Source organism: Chelonoidis abingdonii, chromosome 1, assembly GCF_003597395.2.
Source record: "Chelonoidis abingdonii isolate Lonesome George chromosome 1, CheloAbing_2.0, whole genome shotgun sequence".
NCBI classification, from domain to species: Eukaryota; Metazoa; Chordata; order Testudines; family Testudinidae; genus Chelonoidis; species Chelonoidis abingdonii.
The window spans coordinates 152,704,269-152,719,459 of record NC_133769.1 but is presented as its reverse complement, the minus strand read 5'-3'; the positions used below and the strand labels follow the sequence as shown (position 1 = coordinate 152,719,459).

General features: G+C 47.5%; 1 protein-coding gene across 8 annotated transcripts in view; it reads right to left on the bottom strand.

The window, feature by feature from the left end:
• Positions 1-651: 651 nt before the first annotated feature.
• ZNF384 (zinc finger protein 384) overlaps positions 652-15,191 on the bottom strand; it is a 33,419-nt gene continuing 18,879 nt past the window's right edge. For all 8 annotated transcript variants that reach the window (XM_032801913.2, XM_075071454.1, XM_075071456.1 and 5 more), the window contains 5 exons: positions 5,305-5,529; positions 4,412-4,594; positions 3,558-3,636; positions 2,492-2,650; positions 652-2,316 (listed from right to left, as the gene is read on the bottom strand). In XM_032801913.2, the coding sequence (XP_032657804.1) occupies positions 2,047-2,316; positions 2,492-2,650; positions 3,558-3,636; positions 4,412-4,594; positions 5,305-5,529 (916 nt within the window). In that variant the 3' untranslated portion in view covers positions 652-2,046. The remainder of the gene's footprint in view (positions 2,317-2,491; positions 2,651-3,557; positions 3,637-4,411; positions 4,595-5,304; positions 5,530-15,191) is intronic.

Genomic DNA, 15,191 nt, shown 5'->3' with positions numbered 1-15,191 from the left:
CTGGTTAAATGTAATGGTCTACAATATACAGATCAGACTAGATGATCTAGTGGTACCTTCTGGCCTAAAATTTGATGATACAATCCCACAGCCATTTGCAGCAATGCATGCATAGGAGCATAAGGACATAACGCTCACAACTCCAGCCCACTCATGCCCAGCACAAAGAAGGAGGAGTATGTTCCTCTCTGTCAAAACTGTTCACACTCAAAGGCAGAGATGCACATTTATACAGCTGCTCACATAGATACGCTGGTGCACACAGGCAGGAACACACAATTCTTGCTCGCTTACCTTGTGCATAGGGGCAGAAAGATGTTCATGCTTACACCAGCACCTCCGTGCCCCAGTAAGCCTTTAACACCAATTTCTTTCTATACAATGTTGTAAAACACCCACCCTCCCGCGGTAGTTTATACAGAAGCTTGGGATCTTGGGGGTTTGGGGGTTTAATCTCAATAAATAATTTTTCTCTTACTTCCTTGTTCTCTTTCTTCTGAGCCAGTCTTCATGATCCAATTAAAAGCCAGACAGATAATTACATGATAATCCAGAAACCATATGGACCAAAAAAAGGGGACATTGAAAATAACTCAAAGACAAAAAGAGAAAGAGGAAAGAGGGGGGAGACACAAAGATTGAAAATAAAAATTTGCCTGGATAATGCACTTTATAAACACAGAGACAGAAACAGTTACAGCAAGAACAGAGCGGGCCAGGGGTAGGAAATAGATTTTTTTTTTTTAATAAATTCAAGGGGCTTTCAGTTTATTCTTGGCAGCTCCCCCTTCTCATTGGTTTGGTCTCTCCTTGTTGGGGTGTCTGTTCCCTTCCCTCAATTGTCCACCTTCAGGGGAATCCATCTGGTCCTGTTTCTAAAAGAAGCCACCATTACCATGTGAGTCCAGCCCGTCTTGGCAAGAGGGAGCCTGGAAGAATGCCCATGGTGAGACACGAGCAGGAGGAATTAGCCTTTTCCTGCCTCTTTGAAGAGGCTGGTCTGTTTCGTCTCCTGCTTTGGGAACCAGAAGTGAGACTGCTGAACTGAGCGGAGGAAGGGTGAGGGTCAGAACCCCTGCCCCTCGTTCCTGGGAAGGGGACATGGGAGGGGTGGGCAATGAGCACTGTGGCAGTTCTCTTATCCTCCCACTGCTTTTTTGGTTTCCTGATGCTGCCTGCAGACTCTATTGGGGGGAGAGGGAGACTGAGCTACTATTGCATTATCCACAAAGGGCAGGCCCAGCAGCGACCTGGAACCCTCTCCTGGATCTCTGTGGGGTGGTCTCTCTCCTACAGCTGGGTGGCAGACAGGGCAGCTAGACCAGACACAGACCCTGTCCATGTTCTCCAGTAGGGGAGAAGAGAAATTGCAGCTCTCCCACATCCTCCAACAGCTTAGGCAATGTCAAACCCAGGAAATACACATCACCTGCCCTGTCCCCAAAAGTTCTCCCTTTCACCCAGGGAACAGGGGAATTATCCTAGCCTAGGGCTGGAGAACTGACCCCTCCTCACTTCCATAAGTAGGAGAAGGGAATTAATGTTTTCCTTTAGCCACATTAGAAAATCCTAAAAAAACCCATACAGTGAACCTTGTCAGAACCGTCAATGCTCTGCTGCCAGCATGTGTTCAAGCCCCTCTACACAAAAACAGCCTCTTTCCATCCCATCCTGCCACATGTGGCCCAGGGGGTGCCCCCTCCACCAGCCTTCAAGACACGTTTTAAAATTATACAGGAGGCAAAAATGAGGCCTTTCTTATGTGTGTGAACTCAGGGGCTCATATGTGAGGAGCTGGCTCCCAGCACACGAAAGGGGCTCTTGCAGGTGAGAGTATCCCCTCTTTGGAGCAGGCTGTTGCATAAGATGCCTGTGGAGACAGGCTATCACTCCAGAGGCTGCCATTAATAGGGTACACTGCCAGGAGAGGCTGTTGCACAAGGAGAGGCCAGAGGCTGTTGCACCAGGAGGGGCCATTGCACAAGCATTGCCCCTGGGCATAGGCTATGCACGAGAGATTTTCTGCTCCCTGGGTCAAAGTCGCTCTTAGGAGCTGGAAAGATGCTCCACTTGGATGGTGCTGGTGCTGACAGTGAGGCAGATGTTCTTGTGGTGCTCTGAAGTCTTGTAAGGGGTCAGGTCAAAGGAGCAATGGGATGGAGGGTTGGGGGGGTTAGTGTCTCCAGAAGGGCCCCCCGCTGCCCCACCACCCTGCGGCTGGAAGTGCTGCTGGGAGGCCTGAACTTGAGCCTGTGCCACTTGCTGCTGTGGATCAGGGATGTTGTGTTTCCGCATGTGCTTCATCAGGTATGTCTCCTGTGAGGGGGAAGGAATCAGGGTGAGAGCGAGCTCCTGGGAAAACAGGCATCAGTGATCCACTGGGGACAGATCTCAAGACCTCTCCCACCCAGCACCTTCTCGGGGATGAGGACTAAACCTCTGCCCACCAGGGGAGTATTTCCATGCCTGACCTGCCATCAAGGATACTCACTGAGGTGTAGGCCCGGCTGCAGATGGAGCAGGTATAGACCTTGGCGTGCTTCACTGTGTGCGTAGCCAGGTGAACTTCCAGCGAGGCAGCATCTGTGTACGCGCGGTGGCAATTGTGGCACTTGAATGGTTTGTCTTTGTTGTGCTGCCGCCTGTGGGACTGCAGAGGGGTGGAGGAAGGAGGGAGAGAGAGTGGGGGGAGGGGAATTGGATGTTAATGCTGAAGATGCCCCCTCATAACCTCCTACTTCTCAGGCCACAGGCCTCCTTATTCCCAGTATCCCAAGTGATTGGGCTCTAGGCTCGTTCCTTGGGGAGGAGCTCTCAGTTCTTGTCCCCCACCATCCCAGTCTCCCTCCTGCTGGTTTACTGGCTGTATTTGAAGAGGGGAATCTCCCAACCCTCAACAGGCTACACTCCTACCCCTCTCCTCTGTCCTTCCCTACCCCCTTCCCCTTCCTCTCAACTCCTTTCTTATATCCCACATTGCTCTCCTAGGCTCTCACCACTGCCTGACTCACTTTAACCCTATACACTGAACTCCTCCTCCACAGTCCCTTTATTCCTGGCCCTCCTTGTTATTTACAGCTCCTCCCCATCTAGGGTCGCCTATGACCTCCCTTAACATGTTGCTCACCCCCTCTTCCAGGGCACTAAAGAAGCCAACAGTCCAGCCCATGAACCGTGACGTCTCTGATCCCTCTGGTCCCCCAGCTCTTCTCTTTTCCCTCCACACCATGGGGGCAAGGGCAGTGCTACCAGCTCCTGTGACTTTACCACACGTTTCAGAATATCTGATGTTCTCCCGAGAGCCCCAGCTCCAGAGTATCATAGGGAAGAAAAGGTTGAACACGTGACCTCAAAAGCCAGACAGCAAATGAAAAGAATCCAATATTTTTCAAAATCTCTTATTATAGGGCTTTTTGGGGGGATGGCAATGCTGCAAGTCTCCTCCTCTGCTGCAACTCCACCATACCTGGAGCAGCCTCCCTGGATTTCCCTGCTCTCCTCCCCTACAGCCCCGTGTGATCCCCCCACTGTGGCTTGGGGTAAGCTCACACCCTTACCTGCAGGTTGGAGAGCTGGGTGAAAGCCTTTTCACAGCCTGGGTGGGCACATTTGTAGGGTCGGTCCCCAGTGTGGATGCTGTCAGAGAGGAAGACACAAATAGGAAACAGTGAACAAAAAGTTAAAATGGATCCCCATGGACCGATGCCCTGACAAGATCTCAAAGCCACTCAAGCAGGAATGGGTGCGATGCTACCCACAGACACTATTCTAACCTCACTGAGACAAGGGGGCCCTGCTCTGTTCCTATGCCCAGCTAAAGAGAAACTAGGGAGATTATATAGGATCAGGCTGGGTACATAGGATGACGAGACAGGAGTGACAGGCCAGCTTGGTATCTGTAGCAGTGCCGGGAGAAGTGGCTGTATGTCCAGGTTCTCTGTCCCCAATATAGCGTCCACATGACTAAGGTGCATCTCTGGCCATACAGGGCCAGGAGACATGCCCCTCCTCAGGGCGCACACAAAATCTCTGCCTCTCAGGGTGATATCTGTGTCTCTGCGCCCCCTGCAATGCCAGGGAAAGCTTCCACACACTCAGTCTCAGTGCCCAACCCCCATAGTGCCAGGCTGGGATCCCTCATGACCAATGTCTCTCTCTCTGTGCCCCCCACGGTGCAAGACCAAGGATCCCCCAAGGCCAGAATGTGCCAACCTCTGCCCTGACGTGGTCAGTGTCTCCTGCGCAGCCTCCACTCCATCCTCTCTCTGGTGGGCCGCGTCCTTCTGGGGGTGCAGACTGCCGCATCCCCTGCCCGCCCCCCTGCATGCTCGGCTCCAGTACTCCACAGGTGCATGCCGGCAGTGGGGGGGGGCAGGGCCAGGGCCAGGCCCCAGCCTCTTGTGGCCCTTACCGTGTGTGCTGCTGCAGGTGGGAGAGCTGGCGGAAGGCCTTCTGGCAGTAGCGGCAGGTGTAGGGCTTGGCCCCCGAGTGGATGCGGAGGTGCTGGGCCAGGTAGGACGTGTTGGCGAAGCTCTTGGAGCAGTGAGGACACTTGTGCGGCTTGACAATCGCTGTGTGAAGCTTGGAGTGGATCCTGCCGAAGAGGAGGAGGAGCAGCAGCAGTTGGACACGACCACCATCTGGCTAGTGTGGATGGAATTAGGGCACAAAGGAGGTGGGACAGCACCACGCTACCTGGCTACATAGGAACTCCAGACGTGGACTGAACCCACACACCCCCAGGGTGTACGAAACCAAGGCCTGTCTGCACCAGGGGGCCAGAGAGAGGAGCTGGACAGTCTAGACTGAGGGGCATTGGCAGAGCTGTGTGTGGGAAGCCCAGGACTGCAACAGTGGCAAGACAGGTGGTGGTACAGGCAGAGCTGTGTTGGGGGTGAGCGGGAAGTGGACTTCCCTATACCTACTCAAGACTCCCACTGGTAATGTCAGGCTAGGATTCACAGCAAGTATCACCTCTCTTCAGATGCCCCTAAGAAAAGGCTGTCCTGACTTTCACTGTGGCAACAGTCCCCACGTGTTTGGGTGCACCACTACAGAACTAGTGTGTGTAGGAGATACCCAGCCTATGGGACACAGTGACTGCTCCAGTATTTTTCACGGCATGCATCCGATGAAGTGGGTTCTAGCCCACGAAAGCTTACGCCCAAATAAATCTGTTAGTCTCTAAGGTGCCACAAGGACTCCTCGTTTTTTCCTGAAACCTACCCCAGCCTAGTGTGTTGGCAGCATGCTGGGATGACGGCAACATGCAGTGAGCAAGGCCCCAGCCTTCTCCACCCTTACCGTGTGTGCTGCTGCAGGTGGGAGAGCTGGCGGAAGGCCTTCTGGCAGTAGCTGCACGTGTAGGGCTTGGCCCCCGAGTGGATGCGAATGTGCTGGGCCAGGTAGGAGCTGTTGGCAAAGCTCTTGGAGCAGTGAGGACACTTGTGTGGCTTTGTCTCCGTATGAGACTTGGAGTGGATCTGCATCTCCGACTTGGAATAGAACGTCAGCGAACACATCCGGCACCTGGGACCGGGATGAGGGGAAGACAGAGTGTCATATGGGGCAGGCCCCAACATGTACCAAAATTAACAGGGTGGGGTCCTCACTACCAGAGGCTTAATGTCCCTCTGTGTCTCTGGGGAGACCCCACCTGGGATATTGTGCTCAGCTGTGGGCTCCTCAATCTCAGAAAAAGAGCAACAGATTGGGGGAGATCAGAGAAGAGCCACAGACACACTCCAGGGACCAGGCTGGTCAAGTTCTTGGGACAGTCAGAGCTAAATCCACTTAGCCTGGTGAAGAGATGAGAGATGGGAGACAAGACAGCACCCTAGAAAGGGCATAAGCAGATAGGTATGATGGGAATAGAAATAAAAATTCCCAGACAAAAAACTTTGTTCATCTATTATTTATTTGTTGGGGGGTGAAAAAAGGACAGAAAACCTGGGATTTCCAGGTTAAGGTTCCACTTCACAATAAAAGCTGACCAGGAAGTGCTGGAACGTCTGCAAAAGCAGTTAAGATCACCACCACCTTAACTCTGCCCCCTCTTTGGAGAAGGTATTGTACTTGTACAGTTTGAGTAGAATGTTGAAAATGAGAAGTACAGAGAATGCTTTTATAACTGGTTTCATATGTGCCCTGAATACCAAACATGATACTTCATCACCTCAACACTTTTACTGTTTCCGTAGCCCTGTCATATTTCATTATATTGCTTTAAGACTTTGGACACATTAGCACTATGGTTATATGTATATCTGGTGGCACATGGGCTCTTTAAACAGGGGGAAATGATTTACCTCTGTCTGCTATTTATCAGTAATTGATAAAGAAAGGTTTTTTCCAAGGACTGCACATGGCTCCAAGACACCATTTGTCTAATAGTGTCTAAAAGTTTTAAAGATTGCTGCTGCAATGGAAAGGTAAGACTGTTTAAGTCTCTGGCTACTCTTCTGGGTGCCACTATAGGGGCAGAGTAACGTATGTTGTAACCTTAACTATTCATTTGTAGACTTTTCAATATTTTGTGGGTTTTTTAGCAAAATGAAACATGCCCACGGAATATGCACTTGGAACTTCCAGGCTAACATTTGAGAAAATTAAAAGGCCATCTAAAGGATTTTTCACTAATCCAAAGATTATTCCAACTTTCACTTCAGATTGATGACTTTTTTTTGTCTGGGAATTTCCTTAAGTATTAAAAAAATGTTTAAGAATTGCTTGGTGACAGGAGTCCTAGTAGATACTGTAAGTCAGCAGGAATTAGAACCCATTCTTCTCAGACATCCCCTCAAATTCAGATGTGGCTTTTCCCTCTCCCCAAGAAGATCCCTTCCCCTCCATGTGTTTGTGTCTACCCTATCCATCCATCCATCTCTCTCTCTCTCTCTCTCACACACACACACACACACACAGCTATTCACATTGGGGCCTTGTGACAGTTATGAAATATGCATCAATTTGATTAGTATATGCAATGCAGAAAAGCATTTATCCAACACTTACCTGACACCTCCACAGGTCCTATCCAGTCATGCCCTTGTTCCAAGTCCAGTTGCTGAAGTCCCACCTCCCTGGTGCAGATACCTACCATTGCTCAGAGCTCCTTCTTCCCCCACCATTCATTCACTCCTTTTTCCAGTCATTCCCACATTCATCTTCCCCTGGTTCTCATCCAATCTTTTTTCTGGATCCCAGTATAAGGTATGCATCCAAATAATGCACTGACACCACACTCGGCTATCTAACTCACACCCTACCTGAGTGCGCCATTATCTTTTCAAGTAAAGTTAAATATCTCCTCAGACAATCATAGGCACCAGTGATCTCCTTCAGGACCAACAGAGCAGAAGACGTTTTGAATGTTAACATTAAACTGTTTTGAAGATGTGAACCAAAAGAAGCATTAGAATGATTTCCAAGAACCAAAAGCTCATTTATTAACCCAAATGTTTTATCCAATTTGCCACAGACGTTCCAAAGACTTTCAACACTGGACTTAGATATAGCATGTGAAATTTTGGGTGAATTTTTACCTCATACTTACAGGATGGCTCACCATATCCCTGAACACAGATGCTGAAAAGAACATCCAGTTGACACACAACCTCCCAATGCAATGCTGTGGTTAGGAGGGCTAATGTGACTAGAGGCTGTACAAGATATCAGGCAGATGTGCTGAATACTGGGTAGGATAATGTAACCTCCATACAGCATTGGTGAGACTGTTACTGGAAAATCATGTCATATCATGGCATTCACACTTCAAAAATGATGTTGAAAAAACTGGACAGGGCTCAGAGAAGACTGGTTTTGTTCAATATCTTCATTAATGACCTGGAGGATGGCATGGACTGCACTCTCAGCAAGTTTGCAGATGACACTAAATTAGAAAGAGTGATAGATACACTGGAGGGTAGGAATAGGATACAGAGGGACCTAGACAAATTAGAGGATTTGGCCAAAAGAAATCTGATGAGGTTCAGCAAGGACAAGTGTAGAGTCCTGCACTTAGGACGGAAGAATTCCATGCACTCCTACAGACTAGGGACTGAATGGCTAGGCAGCAGTTCTGCAGACAAGGACCTAGGGGTTACAGTGGACGAGAAGCTGGATATGAGTCAACAGCGTGCCCTTGTTGCCAAGAAGGCTAATGGCATTTTGGGCTGTATAAGTAGGGACATTAACAGCAGATCGAGGGATGTGATCATTCCCCTCTATTTGACATTGGTGAGGCCTTATCTGGAGTTTTGTGTCCAGTTTTGGGCCCCATACTACAAGAAGGATGTGGAAAAATTGGAAAGAGTCCAGCAGAGAGCAATAAAAATGTTTAGGGGTCCAGAGCACATGATTTATGAGGAGAGGCTGAGGGAACTGGGAATGTTTAGTCTGCAGAAGAGAAGAATGAGGAGGGATTTGATAGCTGCTTTCAACTACCTGAAGGGGGTTCCAAAGAGGATGGATCTAGACTGTTTTCAGTGGTAGCAGATGACAGAACAAGGAGTAATGGTCTCAAGTTGCAGTGGGGGAGGTTTAGGCTGGATATTAGAAAAACTTTTTCACTCAGAGTGGTGAAGTATTGGAATGGGTTACCTAGGGAGGTGGTGGAATCTCCTTCATTAGAGGTTTTTAAGGCCCAGCTTGACAAAGCCCTGGCTGGGATGATTTAGTTGGGGTTGGTCCTGCTTTGAGGAGGGGGCTGGACTAGATGACCTCCTGAGGTCTGTTCCAACCCTGATAGTCTATGATTCTATAAGAACGATTTACGGTTTGGAAAACCTGTTTGCCTGAGAGACTGAATGAGTCCAATGTATTAGCTTGTTTCAAAGCTTAGGCAAAGAGGTGATTTGATCACTCTCTCTAAGTAACTATATGGGGGAGAAAATATCCAATAGCAGAGGACCCTTTAAAGTAGCAAATAAGTGCATAATGAGATCCTAGGCCAGAAGCAGAAGTCAGAAAAATTCAAACTGGAAATAAGACAAATTTTCAATAGTGAGGGTATTTTACCGTTGAAACAATTTACAAAAGCATGTGGTAGATCCTCTGTCATTTGGAGTCTAAGTTACGATTGGAGGACAGATCTTTAGGTGTGCTTAGTGCCGTTTTGAAAATCCAGCCTTAGATATCTTTCTAACAGATCTGTTCCAGTTTAAACTTAAGTTATTGGATTTGATGCAGGAGGTCTGACTCTATGATCACAACAGTCCCTTTAGGCCTTAAAAAAAAAAAAAAAATCAATGAATATTTTCACAGTATCAAATCTAAATAGCAACATTCACTGCATTCCCATTTGGAAATAATTTTGTAATGCAATAAAAAAAAGCCATCAGGTTTGCCTGCCAGGGTTCTCGTGACATACAGGGGTATATAAACACTCCTTTTCCCTACTCTAATACGGCTTCAGGTAAAACGCAGACAAATAAATTGGCTAGCTGATATGGAAGGATGACACTACCTTTGGGATGAACCTCGAATGAGGACACAGGTAAACCTTGTCTTTAAAGGTATAGTATAGAGAGGCTCAGACATTAAGGTAACAGAGCTCTCCTACTCTTCTGGCCAAGGTGATGGCAACCAAAAATGCCACCTTTGTTGATAGATGCAGCAGAGAGCAAGTAGCTAAACGCTCAAACAAGGGACCACTAAGGCTTGATAACACTAAGTTTAGATCTCACAGAGGAACAGGGTCTTGCACCTGAGGATCTAATTTGATTAGGCCTTTCAAAAACCTTATGGATATGTCATTAAAGAAAATAAAGCAATTATCCATCCTTGAGCCGAAGGTTGAAACAGCTGCCACATGTAGTTTGATCAAACTAATGGCCAACAGCTTGTGTTTCAGGTACAATTAGTCCAGAATATGTTGAACCAAAGAACGGGACAGTGGTATCACATACTGGTGAGAAAAGATGCTAAAAAGTCTCCGCTTACAGAGGTAAGTAGCTCCTGTAAAACACCACTTACTATTCAGCAGGATCTCTTAAATCTCTTTCAAGCAAGACCGCTCTCTAATATCTACCCAGGAGCAGCCATACAGTTAAATGAATGGATTGTAGGCTCAGATGGAACAGGTAACTCTGATCGTGGGAGACTGGGTCCAAGTCTAGTGGAAGCGAGATTGAAGGATTCATTAACAATGCCAAGAGAGTGGAGAACCAGTGTTGGGAGTCTCACACTGGGGATATAAGTTAGACTCTGGCCTGGTCCTATCTTGTCTTATCTTTAGTAATACCACATGAATATGCTGGACTGGGGGGAAAAATCACAGAGAAGCCTGCCTGACCAGTGCAGCAAAAACATGTCTGTCAGGGAACCAGGCTGTGATCCTGTAGGGAACAGAACTGTTGACTTTTTCTGCTGGTTCTTGATGCAACTAGATCTAGCTAGAGAAACTCACCATGATGGAAGATGTATCTGCCATATCTGGATGAGGAGATCACTTGTGGTAACTTGTAAATGATTAACCCAGGCAGTCTGCTAAATTATTTTGGACCCCCAAGACGCAAGAAGCTTCTATATCTATCAAGTTGGCAATGCAGAGCTCCCAAAGCAGAGCTGACTCTTGACCGAGAACAGCAGGCCCCTCCCTGCGTGTTGAGGTAGAACATTGCCGCTGTGTTGTCTGTGAGGATTAACAGGCCGTTTCCCTTGATAGATGGCAGAAACACTTGGTATACCAGTCTGTCAGCTTTCAGCTCTCTGATGCTGATGTGTAAAGGTAAGTCCTCTGGGGACCATAAACCCTGAGTCTATAGAGAACCCTGATTGGCCTCCCCAGCCAAGAGCATGTGTGTCCATCACTAACATGAGTGTCTGTTGTGGGCCAACAAAGGGAACTTATCCACCAATATAAGGAGGTGAGGACATAGGAAGGCACCCTCACCACTGAGTCTAGTTGACAGCTCAGCAAAAAGACTGGCATCAGCCCACTCTGTAGAATTCTAGGGAGCAGTTTGGCGTATTGACCCAAGGAAATGCAGGAGGCCATATGCCTCAAAGGCCTCAAATGATTTCATACTGTTGTGACTGGCTGAGCTTCCATATCTATAACAATTGATCAAATTGTCTGAAACCTTTAGTCTGGAAGAAAAACTCTTGTCTTGAGTAGAGTCCAGTACAGCCCCTATAAAACTGGACCAGGGAGAAGAGAGACTTGTCAGCATTGACTAGCAGTCCCAGAGCACTGAATATTGACTGGATGAGCTATACAGTGCACTGTACCTGAAGTCTAGATCAGCCCTTGACAACCCAGTCATCCAGGTAGGGTTAAAGTTGAACTCCCAATTTTTTGAGGAATGCAGCTACTACTGCCGCCATACCTTTTGTAAAGACTCACGGAGCTGGTTACAGGCCATATGGTAGTACAGTGAACTAGTAATGATTTTGATTTACCAGAAATTTCAGGTATTTCCTGTGAGCTTGGTTGACTGCCACATGAAAGCAGACATCTTTAAAGCCGAGGGCAGCATACTAATCTCCTCCCTGAATTGTGGGGACAACAGAAGCTAATGTAACCATGCAACACTATCATTTTAAAGAAAGTGTTAAGTTGACGCAGAACTAAAATTGGTCTGAGAAACTGCTCCCCATCCCTTTGCTATTAGAAAAACAGAGGGAATAAAACCCCACCCCTCTGAGACACTATGGAACTCCTCTAAGGCCCCCACGGAAGGAGAGATTGTACATCCTGGAAGAGTTCCTTGTGAGAGTGGTCCCTGAAGAGGGACGGGGATGGAGGAATTGAAACAAACTGGAAGGTACAGACCACCTCCACAGCGCTTAAGACACACTGGTCCAAAGTAATTTGGGACCAAGCACCAAGGAAGTGGGACAGAGTGTTTGCAAAAGTGGGGAAATTTGGGTCTGGAGAGATGGAGACTGGTATGGTGACCATGACAGGTCCACCAAAATGACTGTTTGGCACTTTCTGGATGTCTTGAAGGGCCTGGAGCTGGAGCCAAAGCAACAGGATGGGGAGGCCTGCACCTATGACCCCTGGTCGTCTTTTTTTGACAGGTCCTGCCAGAGGTGCATCTGCTAAGGTCGACAGTGCTTTTTGACTGGAGCAGGAGTGTACAAACCTAGGATCTTTAAGGTGGTCCTTTAGCCTTGGAGCTTGCTGTCCACCTGGTCTGAGAAGAGAGAAGGATTCTCAAAAGACAAGTCTTGAATAGTATTCTGGACTTTGCAGGGAAGACCAAAGGACTGTAACCAAAAGGGATCTCCCACACAGCAAAGGCAGAAGCCATGGTTCTAGATGCTGAGAATGCTGCATCCAGTCCACTGTGCAGCAATGTTCTCACTAAGAGCCTGCCCTCGTTCACCAAGGAAGAGAATTCCTGCCTAGTGTTCTCAGGAAGCAGTTTTTTGAACCTCTCCATGAAGCCCCAGAAATTAAAATCATAGCACCCCAGCAGCGCCTGTTGGTTGGCAATTCAAATCTGCAATAGCCCAGTTGAATAAATCTTCCTCCAAAAAAAGTCCAATCTCTTTGTGTCCTTTGATTTTGGGGATGGGGGGAGGGGAACGACAGGACACAGCCAGATGCCCTGTTACACACACTCATTAGCTACTGTAATGACTAATGACCCTGAAGGTGGGTGGGAGTAAAGATATTCAAAGCCTTGGAATGGCACATACGGCTTTCTCTCTGCCTGCTTTGAGCTGGGAGGCAATGAAGGGTCTGCCACAGAGCTTTCATAGAATCTAGTATTGCCTCATTAACTAGCAGTGCTACCCTAGAGGGAAGTATCCCTAATAAAATGTCAGACGTGAGGACTCCCTGACCTTTTCGAACATGAATGCCCAAGTCTGAAGCCACCCTCTAATGATTCCTGATAAGCCTGAAAGTCACCGGGAGGGGTGAAGTTGCCTCTGAGGAAACTGCCTCGTCCAGAGAACACGAGGAGGAAGCCAAGACTGGAGGGGGTTGAATTTCTTCCACAGACTGTTCCTCTGCTTCCAGTGCCTCTTCTTGATGCCCAGTACCAGGCCTGGTACTGGACACTGAAGATGGAGCAGCTCAGTGTGAGGACACCACCTGCCTAGATGAGGGTACAGAGTAGGCATGATGAGGGGAGAATCTAGAAGCTGTGGAGAAAATCCCAGAGGTTCCAAAAAGGCCACTGATATGAGGCTGGACCCCAGTGACCTCCTGACACAATTCCCATGGTAGCTCCCATCATGGAGTCACAATGGTAGGCAGAGAGAGAGGATCTCAGAGGGGACTGGTGGATTCTGCTCTGGGATTGTGAGATGTAAGATCCAACCTCTGAGTCTGATGACAAAGTTTCCCCTTCCTCTGACCATGGAGGGGCTGCTTCAGTTGGTGCTGGGGACCAGCACCGAGAACCTGGTGATAGATGAAGTGTTACCATCATTGCTGGCTTCCCCTTAGACAGTACTACTGGCTGACTGTTTGGGAATTAAGCACCTGGTGTAATCCCGCAAGTTGCAGTGTTGGTGCTGGGGGATCCAACTCCTGCACCGCCAGCAGCATCAGCACCAAAAGGCAGTGTAAATTCTTTGCCACTGTGAATCCCTCCAAGGTAGCCAGCATGGAGATTGTACCTTGCTGCGGTGACGCTGAAGTTGGTGGGTGGGTGGGCTCAAAGGTACTGGAGCCAAGTGTGCCAACTTAGGCACTGACTTGGAATGGGAGTGCTTAGATTTCAAATGCACTCCATTCAACTCGTTCTCCTAACAGACTTAGAGGGTGGAGATCTTCTCCTGGTCAGAGCCACTTTGGAAGATTCATTTCTTCTTCGGCGTGTGTGAAGATGATCAGTGCCAGGACTCTGACAATGTTCCAGGAAGCTTCTCACTGAAGCTGCAGCTCTCAGCACCAAACTGGACTGGGGCAGCTCCGATGGTGGTCTGAACACCATCTCCCTATGCTTTTTCATTCTACTTTTGAATTCCTGTTCTTCCATGTATACTTCGCGCAGATACTTAAGACAAATATTGTACAGGTTGCTCAATGGCATAGGCTTTGAGCAAGAAGCGCACTGATTGAAGCCCAGTGACCAGGGCACAGAGAAAACCATTCTGGCAATGGTAAGAAGGAATTGAGGGAGGACAGGGGCAGCTCTGCCCTTTATACCTGCACACACTAATGTGTGGGAACAGAGGATGCTCGAGCTGGCCTACGGGTTAAAAAAAAGTTTCTGATGGCCATGTGTTGTGTGCACATACACCAAGAACAGGATGCACATGTGAAATCACTGGAAAAACACTTTTTCCATTATAAGAGTCTCTACCACTCAGACAAAATGAAACTGATGAATGGGAAATTTTGTACGTGCGATCCTTGGCTAGAAGGCAAGTTTGTGGGGACATTGTAAAGAGTTAATTAGTTTGAGAAATGGGATGTTTTTCACTTTAGGAAAAGTTTTCACAAATATTTTTGCACCAAATATTATGCATCAGAGCAGCGTGGCCTAGAAACTTATTTAGTTGCTCTGCTTTCCTCACCAAGGCCCATGGCCTTAAAGGAGTTGCCTTTTAGCTCTTGTATAACGGCTTTTCATCTACAAATCTAGGAAAGATTTACAGAAAGGTCAGTATCATCCTCATCAAAGAGAAACTGAGGCAGTCAGAGTTGAATGAAGTGACTTGCCCAAAATTACACAGCAAGTCAGCAGTGGAGCTGCCAAACTCCTGGTCATGGACCTGGACCAACACATCTCTTATAGTCACAGTATGTTGCAACACCTCCAATAAAGGTTGCTGAAAGGATCTCCTTTAATCTTTCCATTATTTATAAATTTTGTCAAATGCGCACAGTAAAGCCAGAAATTCTCCAGGTCGGTCTCTGCCCAAGGGAGGTTTGTTTTTTTAAAGTCAGACCGAAAACGATTTTGCCATATTTTCAGAATAAAATAATTTAAAATAATGTGATTTATTTAAAAAGCCTTTCTAGCACCTGAGTAGAAGGGGAAGTAGAAACTTGATGCTGAGGAAAGATTATCCTTAGGTCATATGCCCTTTTAGTGTTTAGGTGAAAAATCTGTCTGCATTTAGCAATTATAACCATTTAAAGAGAGTATTTCATCCATGCTATATTTAAAATAATTCCTGGGTGTTTTTGTAAAACAATCATTTCCCACTATTCTAATAGTACAGTAACTCCTCATTTAACGTTGTAGTTATGTTCCCGAAAAATGCGACTTCAAGCAAAA